This window comes from Sciurus vulgaris, assembly GCF_902686455.1.
Source record: "Sciurus vulgaris genome assembly, chromosome: 3".
Taxonomy (NCBI): Eukaryota; Metazoa; Chordata; class Mammalia; order Rodentia; family Sciuridae; genus Sciurus; species Sciurus vulgaris.
In genome coordinates this window covers 43840106-43849102 of record NC_136463.1, presented here as the reverse complement: position 1 = coordinate 43849102, position 8997 = coordinate 43840106, and the positions used below count along the sequence as shown (strand labels likewise).

At 53.4% G+C, this 8997-nt stretch overlaps 1 protein-coding gene across 2 annotated transcripts; it reads left to right on the top strand.

The window, feature by feature from the left end:
• The first annotated feature begins 1989 nt into the window (after window positions 1–1989).
• On the top strand, window positions 1990–8689 carry RNF112 (ring finger protein 112). Of its 2 annotated transcripts, XM_079131164.1 has the most exons (15): window positions 1990–2361; window positions 2477–2626; window positions 2787–2827; window positions 3637–3922; window positions 4107–4313; window positions 4454–4585; window positions 4775–4879; window positions 5200–5250; window positions 5575–5631; window positions 5712–5786; window positions 5920–6040; window positions 6154–6323; window positions 6399–6452; window positions 6602–6676; window positions 6789–8689. In XM_079131164.1, the coding sequence occupies exons 1-15, from the start codon at window positions 2137–2139 to the stop codon at window positions 7257–7259; spliced, it is 2220 nt and encodes a 739-aa protein (XP_078987290.1). In that variant the 5' UTR covers window positions 1990–2136; the 3' UTR covers window positions 7260–8689. The 2 variants fall into 2 exon arrangements, with proteins under 2 accessions (XP_078987290.1, XP_078987291.1); XM_079131165.1 differs by lacking the exon at window positions 1990–2361 and having other exon boundaries at window positions 2558–2626.
• The last annotated feature ends 308 nt before the right edge of the window (window positions 8690–8997 follow it).

Here is an 8997-nt window from a genome sequence, read left to right as displayed (position 1 = left end):
CAAACTATAGCAATATGGATATGAATACATAAGCATGTGAGTATATATGGATGTAAGTGCAGTTATGAGTCTGTGTGTGACTGTTCAGATGTGTGTATGAGTGCTGCAGGTCTCTATCAGACACACACACACATACACACAGTGTGGCATAGGCGGAATAGTTTGTGTGTATGTGAGAATTAATGTAGGATATTGGTGGAGGATGACTAGGCACATGGATGCTTGTATTTGAGTATGTGTGGGTGTGTGTGGGTGGGTGTGTGTGCACGCTTGCGTGAATGTGTAAAACTTTCTCTTGTCCACCTCAGGGGCCCAGAAAACTCCCCAAACAGGGTCCCATCTTGGGAGACTGTATTTTTGGCTTCTAAAGCTTGTTTTTTTCCAAAAATGACTCTGCCTCCTCACTTCCCCTAAATCCAGAAGCTAGAGCCAGAGGTTAGGAGGCCAGGAGGTTAGTCTGGTCTATGCCACCAGGAAACTGTCTACCAGGAGGAAGGAGGCAGGACAGCAGACACTGGGAGCTTTCTGCTTCAGGATCTGGAGACTGACTTTGGAGATGCACCATGGGCCAGGCTGTGTGCTGTGGGCAGAAGGAGGAAGAACTGCATGAATGTGAGGCCTGCATTAAGTGGCCTCTCCTGTCAGGGAGGAGATCTATCCTGCCAGCTGCTGAGCTGTGGGCTAGTGGATTACACAAAGGTTTGCTCTGGCCCTCCTTGGGCCCACCCAAATCCAAATGCCACACACAGATGTTGCCATCTGGGGCAGGAACAGTGGAAAACAAATAACTGGCCAATGGGCAAACAATGGAGGTTAGTGGTATGGCTGGCCAAGCAGGTTCATATTTCTCTGAGTCTGTACAAGTTTTTGAGGGCAGTTTCTTATGGCCACATTCCTGGCACCTTGCATGGCTCCAGCCTCTATTTGTCAAGTAAATGAATGAAAGAATGGAGGAAATGATGAACAAGTCTATTTCTAGAGCCTCAAATTTCCTCTCTTCCCACAGCTCAAGCTCCATGCTTGAAATCCAGGACCTCCTTCCCACCACCATTCTCCCCAGAGATTCCATTCTTACTCAGGTCACCTCTTAGTCCTCAGTGGCCTGTCTACCTTATAGGACCAGGCTTGGCTCAATGTTGCTTTTCCTGTTTTTTGAGTCCCCCGGGTATCCCTACCTCCTGGGGGTTGTCTCTACAGAATTCTCCAGGTTCTGAATCCCATCCCACTCTACCTTCTCTGCATCCCAGCCCTTAGGACGTAACTCCCCTGCCTGGGCAAGTGATTTTATATAGGTAACTGACCTCTTAGAGCTCAGAGAGGCAGAGTAAAACAACCAGGCCTTCTAGCTGGTAATCAAGCTCAGATCAGGCAACCTGGGCTGCACCAAACCTGTTACAAGTTAGATTTCCAAGTCATAACCAACCTGAGGTCAAGTCACATCCAGTTGGGAGACAAGAAGTTTCCAGGAAAGCTATGGTACCTGAACTAAATGTGGAGAGGATGTCTTAGGAGGGATGAAGAAGAGCAGGCAAAGGGAACACTGAGCAAAGGTACAGGAGCAGGGAAGGGTGTGGTGAGAGGGAAGGCTAGAGGGGAAGGTTCAGGTCTGGGGGTGCAGGTTGGGTATTTTGGATTATGATCTGATGACAGTAGGGAGCCATGGAAGATGTTTGAGCGGTGCGGGGTCACTGGTGCTGGGAGCATCTTCGCTGGTTATGCATTGCAGGCTGGATGGAAGAAGATGAGAAATCTAGTCAAGAGAGAGGTAGAAAGTACAGAGATGGCTCTTCAACAGCTTGAAGCAGAACAAAAGCCACTGATAGGGAAAGACACAGACAGGATACAGTCAGGGACCAAAGGTACTGAGGAAGCTGCAGCTGGGATGTGCATCAGTGATATAACCTTGAAGGAGGGTGGTGGGATGTACAAAGCCACATGCAGCCTGGTGGCATCATGCAGCTCTGCACATAGTTGGTGCTCAATGAAAGTAGGTCATACGAATGAATGGACCAATAGCCTCCCTGTCTCTGTGTCACTCCGGTTGTCGGGTCTCCTGTTTCCCACAGCGCTCATCTCTGTTCATCCTGCTCTGTGGCCCTGAGGGACCCCGACTGGTCCTAGGGGCAGTGCTGGCCCATGATCTCACTCAGAGCCCCTTTCTTCTTTGCCAGCGCACCCACATGGCTTCTCTCTCTCTCCGTCCCCCTCCCCCTCCCTGTCCTTATCTTTCCCTTCCGTCTCCATGGCGACTCACCACCTCGGCTTGCCTGCATCCCAGCCTCTGCCAGGGATTCTGAGCTGGGCTCTGTCCCTCCCTCCTCCAGAGCCCTGGTACCCGCAGCCCTGTCTCCTCCCCCTGGGGTGAGTCCAGCAGCAGCCTCCTCTTTCCGGACTGTCACATTTATTCTCCAGCTCTGACAGGGAGTCAGCTCCTCTGGGGAAACCATCCCCTTGCCCCACCCTCTACCTGCCACAGTCCGGCAAGCCCTCCAGGAGAAAAGCCATCCTTACCTCCGGTGAAGGTGTCGGTGGGCCACTGTCTGCGTTGGACCCTCTCCCGTTTCAGCCTCCCATGCCGAGGCCCACCTTGTCAGTCACTTCCTTTTGTCAACGGCTTGGCAAACGGGCAAGTCTTCTGTCCTAAAATCTGGAGAGATTGGTGGGGGTGGGAAGAAGCCACCTGGGGTGGGGGATGGGCCTGCTGAGGGACGGGGAGGGACTCCTGGAAACCCAGAATGAAGACAGGAGTCTGTATTCTCTTCTAATTTTCTCCCCCTCTCTCCAAGGAGAGAAAACGGAGCTTCATGGGAAACAGCAGCAACAGTTGGTGAGCACGGGGGGCCTGCTAGACAGGGATTGGTGCAGTGGGCCTGGCAGGTCAGCTGGAAATGTCCAGTCCAGGAGCATGGAACCTTGCAGCTACTCCTGCAGGGCTATCCCTAGTGGGGGAGGGACAGGGAAAAGCAGATGGGTGCTGTGGGGAGGCAGGTGCTCAGCTCAGAGAGGGGAAGAAATCTGAGAACCAGATCCATTTGCTCAACTGCAGAATGGGCTGCTTGGACACCAGGACCTTGCCACTCTCTCCTGACTGTCCCAGCAGTAGGGGGTTGTAGAGTTCATTACTTCTTGGGGGACTTGCTAATGTCAGCACCTCCTTGAGGGGTCCCTGCTGCAAAAGACCAGCGGAGAGGGTTTTCCTGAGTGTTGGCACCAGGCACCCAGCAGACTACTGCTCACATATCATCCTGGAGATTATCTCCACACCCCATGAACTTGAGGCTCCTACCCTCTACACTGAGACAATTAGGAAATTGGGGTGTGGAGAGAAGGGAAGGAAGGACCTTACTCACAGTTGCGTGGCTGGGAGCTGGCAGAGTCAGGGTTCCATTCAGGCTTTCTCACTCTTGGGTGCTCTTTCACCACTCTTTTGCTCTTCCCACCTTGGGGCTGTCAGAAACTGGGGTATAAGTGAGTAAGAAACAGGCAGATCTTGGTCTGTCTGGGAGCAGTTCCACAAGTCCATGGAGGCCCTGAGAGAAACTGAGGTGACACAGAGAAACCTTTACCCCAAGCTATCAACCTGTGTACCTGATAAATATCCTGCTTTTGAATGTCATGTCCTGCCCCCCTCCCTAGGTCGCATGCACCATTTCCCAGGTTGGAGCTGGGCCTGGGTCCCCATTCCATAGCACCCCGGGAGCTGCCTGCCTGCTCCATCTGCCTGGAGAGACTTCGTGAGCCCATCTCATTGGACTGTGGCCATGACTTCTGCGTTCGATGCTTTAGCACCCACCGAGTCCCAGGCTGTGAGCCGCCCTGCTGTCCTGAGTGCCGGAAGATCTGCAAGCAGAAGAAGGGCCTCCGAAGTCTGGGGGAGAAGATGAAGCTCCTGCCACAGCGACCTCTACCTGCTGTGCTGCAGGTGTGGGGACCAGGCCTCATGGTTGGGTGGGGAGCATGGAGACCCCTGGGTCAGATCTAAGAAGAATTGGTAACTTTGACCCTATTTTAGAATATCAGGGTGAAGCACAAAGTTTTAAGCTGGATACACTCCAGACTTGGGGTCCCACTAGGATTGCTTAGAAAACCCTTCTTTCCCTTCCTAGGAGACCTGTGCTGTGAGGGCAGAGCCACTTCTCCTGGTGCGCATCAACGCCTCTGGAGGTCTCATTCTTAGGATGGGGGCCATCAACCGCTGCCTGAAGCACCCCCTGGCCAGGGACACCCCTGTCTGCCTCCTTGCTGTCCTGGGGGAGCAGCACTCAGGGAAGTCCTCTCTTCTGGACCACTTGCTTCGAGGCTTGCCTGGCCTGGTGAGCGCAGGGCTGGCAGGCAGGAGGTGGAGGGAGGCAAGGTGGGGATTCCAGGCTGGCTTTGGGTGAGGAGCGGAGTCTGGAACCTAGTTTCTAGGGACACAGAATGGACCAACTGATGACCGCTTCTCTCCCTGCAGGAGTCCAGTGAGGGCAGCTGGCCCAGAGGAGGAGAGGGTTTCTTGCAGGGATTCAGGTGGGGTGCCAATGGCCTCACCAGGGGCATATGGATGTGGAGCCACCCCTTCCTGCTGGGGAAAGAAGGGAAAAAGGTAAGAGAAGAAAGGGCAGATGGAGGTCAGGGAAAAAGGGGAGAAGAGAGAGAGGGAGATGGACAAAGAGGAGGGGAGTAAAGAAGGAAATCATTGGAGGTGAGGACAAGAAGACTGGGTCAGGGGAAGATCATGCAGGAGTATGGCAAGGCTGAACCCTTAGCTTGTTCTCCTCAACCCCCTGCATAGGTGGCTGTGTTCTTAGTGGATACAGGGGATGCCATGAGCTCTGAACTGAGCAGGGAAACAAGGATCAAGCTCTGTGCTCTCACCATGATGTTGAGCTCCTACCAGGTGAGAGAGGTGCTGAGATCAGGTATCCTTACCCTGCATGCCCTTTTCCAGCTCAGCCCCCTCAAAGCTGAGGGCATCTCTCAGGACTTGATGTCTCTGTTCCTTGCACATTCTGGGCATGCCACTGGAGAGGGGAATATGTTCCCTAATCAGTTACGGTAGGAACATGGGTAATTCTAAAGAGGGACTGACAGTCCCTGGGGGGCAGCTGAAGGCTGGTAGAATCACGAGACCATCCCAGGCCTGCTCGAACGTGTGAAATACTTGGAGGCAAACCCATTCTACAGGGCCCTTGGATCTTATTGTGCCCTTGGTTGTAGATCCTGAACACCTCCCAGGAGCTGAGGGACACAGACCTGGATTATCTGGAGGTAGGGAGGCCTATATCCAACAGGAGGTATCATCCCACTCCCACACTGCCCTTAAAGCCAGTGGGCCGGACCACAGGGAATTAATGCCCTTTCATTCTGGCCTAGGATTTTATGACACTTGAACTAGGCTAATGGGTTCGAGGGTAGGGGTGAAGAATGAGATGCCTGGTTCGGGGAGAGGCAGGAGGATCTGGAACTGGGAAGTGGCAAGCTTGGTTCCTATAGCAGTGCAGCCAGGGGTGGGGCGAGTGGAGATGAGAAGACCTGAGACAGATGGTAGCTTTCAGAGTGGCCCAAACCTGGTGTTCTCTGTGTCCACGCCAGATGTTTGTACATGTGGCTGAAGTGATGGGCAAGCACTATGGGATGGTGCCAATCCAGGTAAGACCCCCTTTTCTGAACTCATTAGCCCAGACCCCAACATGCCCAGCTATGGGTGTCAAGGACATATTTTCTTCCAGCATTTGGACCTCTTAGTTCGTGACTCATCAGTCTCCAATAAAGCAGGGCAGGGGCACATGGGTGACATCCTCCAGGTGAGTGTAAAGGAGGGGATGGAAGTGGTCACAACAGGGAAGAAGGCAAAAGGGGGCCCTTCGGGGTCCGGAAAGGGAACTCACAGTGGAATGCAGTCCCTCTGACTCAGACTGCCCTCAATCCTTCTCTCAGAGATTGTCCAGCAAATACCCCAAGGTCCAGGAGCTGCTCCTAGGGAAACGAGCCCGTTGTTACCTCCTGCCCAAGCCAGGAAGGCAGTGGGTGAACAAAGGCCAAGGAAACCCAGGAGGTGGTGAGTGTCCCTAGGAACAAAGACCTCCCAAGTTTGCTCCCAAGCTTACCTAGCTCCACCCTCTCTCCTTGCAAAGTCCCCAATCTCCTAAGCATGAGGAATTTCTTCCTCAGATGCAGATGAGGATTTCTGCCACCTTCTTCAGCCCTACATTTCTGATGTGTTGAGCACAGCTCCCCAACATGCTAAGAGCCGCTGCCAGGGATACTGGAGCGAGGGGCGCACAGTGGCCAGGGGGGACAGACGCCTGCTCACAGGGCAGCAGCTAGCTCAGGAGATCAAGGTGTGAAAACCCCCTGGAAACCCCAGCTTTCCACAGGCCCCTGCTCTCCCTGACCCAGCGGTGGTGTCTCTGCAGAACCTCTCAGGCTGGATGGGGAGAACGGGGCCAGGTTTCAGCTCTCCGGAGGAGGTATGGAGCCCCATGGGTAGGTTGGGGTCATGAGGGAGGATTAGCAAGGGGTGGGGGACTCACATGCCCTGGGAGTGGAGATGACAAAACAGGTTGCACCCCTGGCTGAGGAGGAAGGAGGGAGGCAGCTTGGGCTTTCCCATGGACAGATGGCTGCTCAGTTGCACGACCTGAGGAAAGTGGAAGCTGCCAAGAAGGAATTTGAGGAGTATGTGAGGCAGCAGGTAAGCCCCTGGGCCTGCAGGGGAGGCTGGGGTCTGGCCCGCAGGCCCCATATGGGGGAGGGGCACCTGGGTCTCCTGGTTAGGACACTTTTTCTCCTCCCCACTGTCACAGGATATAGCCACCAAACGCATCTTTTCTGCTCTCCGAGTCCTGCCTGACACCATGCGGAATCTTCTCTCCACCCAGAAGGATGCCATCTTGGCCCGCCATGGTGTGGCCTTACTGTGCAAGGAGAGAGAGCAGACTTTGGAGGCTCTGGAGGCTGAGCTGCAGGCCAAGGCCAAGGCCTTCATGGACTCCTACACTATGCGCTTCTGTGGCCATCTGGCTGCCGTGGGGGGTGCTGTGGGGGCTGGGCTCATGGGCCTAGCAGGGGGCGTGGTAGGTGCAGGCATGGCTGCAGCTGCATTAGCTGCAGAGGCTGGGATGGTGGCAGCAGGGGCTGCAGTGGGGGCTACAGGGGCTGCTGTGGTTGGGGGTGGTGTGGGTGCTGGACTGGCTGCCACTGTGGGCTGCATGGAGAAGGAGGAAGATGAAAGGGTACTGGGGGGGGACCGAGAGCCCCTTCTCCAGGAAGAGTAATAGCCTAAGACATGTTAAAGGGCAGGATAGATGTGAAATGGGGGAAGAAAGTAGTGGGGATGACCCCACAAGTACCATCCTGTCCCAGTTGAATGCTCAGTGTCCAGGCAGCTGGCTGAGCTGGGGATTCAGGGTGGTTTCAGGAACCTGGGCATAGGGGTTCCTAGGACCAGGAGGCAGTATTTAGAGGCAATGAATAGAGCATAGCGCCTGTTTCTGATTGTTATGATCACTGGTTTGCTGTTCTCCTAGTCCTAGATAAACTTGACTCCTGTTTATTTTATTGGATGATTCTGGATTGTAGGAAGGTTAAGCAGGTGCGATCCTAGAAGTCTACTCCTGTCCTTTCCTAGATGGGAGAGGCCCCAGGATGATTGACCTTGATGTTCAGGAGGCGGGAGCACTGACAAAGGGCTGGGAGAGAAGAAGGGAATGCAGGACAGAGCCAAAGAGGCAGGGATTAACAGATAGGCCTAAACCCCTGAGTAGAGAGACTTGCTTCCAGGACTCTTCCCATAGCTGCTGCAGCTGAATTAAGGTGTCTGCCTGCCCTCTTCTCTGGATGTCTGTATGTGCATTCTGAGCAGCCTGCACCCAGCCCTCTCTACAGGCCTCTCTTGGGCTCGTACCCTTTGTGAAGCCTATTCAGGTGGAGAAGTGCCCATGTTCTTTGTGGAATGCCCTCACTACAATAGATTAAATGCCAAAGAATCACACTGCAAATTGCATTCTGTGCTAATCAGTCTATACGAGATTCTGTCAGTCTTGCAAAAGAAAACAAAGTGTGCAGATTCTATCCTTAAACATGTACTTTATCCCCTAAGCTTGTGAGATACCACTTTATTCCATCCCTTTGCAACTCCCTCAACATCAGGCCCCACGAGGAACTTGAGAGTGGGGAACTTCTCCCTGGGGTATATAAAGTCCTACTAGGAAGACTTCTGGCCATTAAGCTGTAAAGGTTGCTGGGAACAAGCCCCTTTATTTTGTTAAAAATAAAATGTGTGTACCTGAATGTCAGCTTCCCAGTATGTTACTGAAATAAGAATTCAGATCCTGGAGAACTTCAGGGCAGGAGAAGGTGAGCCAAGGAGCTCCATTACTGAAACTTGTGGATGGGAAAAGGGGCACTGGAATTCAGAAACAATCTAATGAGTGTCAGAGGCCCCTGCCTGGTGGTGGCAGGAGCGCTCAGACCAGAGGCCAAATGCATGACCACACCTTCATAGGCTTGTGACTAAGACTTAGGGTCCTGATCCTCTTGGGTCTCTTCTGAGAAAAAAGTCTCCTGTGACCCTGTCAATAGGCAGTCAGTTGGCATCTGTCTCAGCAGAGGACAAAGTGGAGGCAACAGCAGGGTGACTTTGGTAAGACCTTGGAGGAGGGAGGAGCCCAGGCCCCATTCTGCATAGCTCAGCCAATTGAGAGCTCACCTGCCTGACTCTCCCAACTCCATCTCAGAATCACAACAGTGGTCACTGCATCCAGACCCCGCATTTCATAGATGGAAACGCAGAGCTGGGGCATCTCAGACAAGGCTGCCCAGCTGGCCAATGGAAAAGCAGGGGAATCCTGGAGTCCAGGCTGGTGACATCCACAGACATCAAAAGACTTGCTATGCTGTTAAGATCAGCTCTGCTGAAATTGAGATGCTCCTATTCAGATTCTTTTTCCGACTGGTCAGATGCAGCTCTGGGAAACTGCGGAGGTGGCAGAGGTGGAAGATATGGTCTGGGAC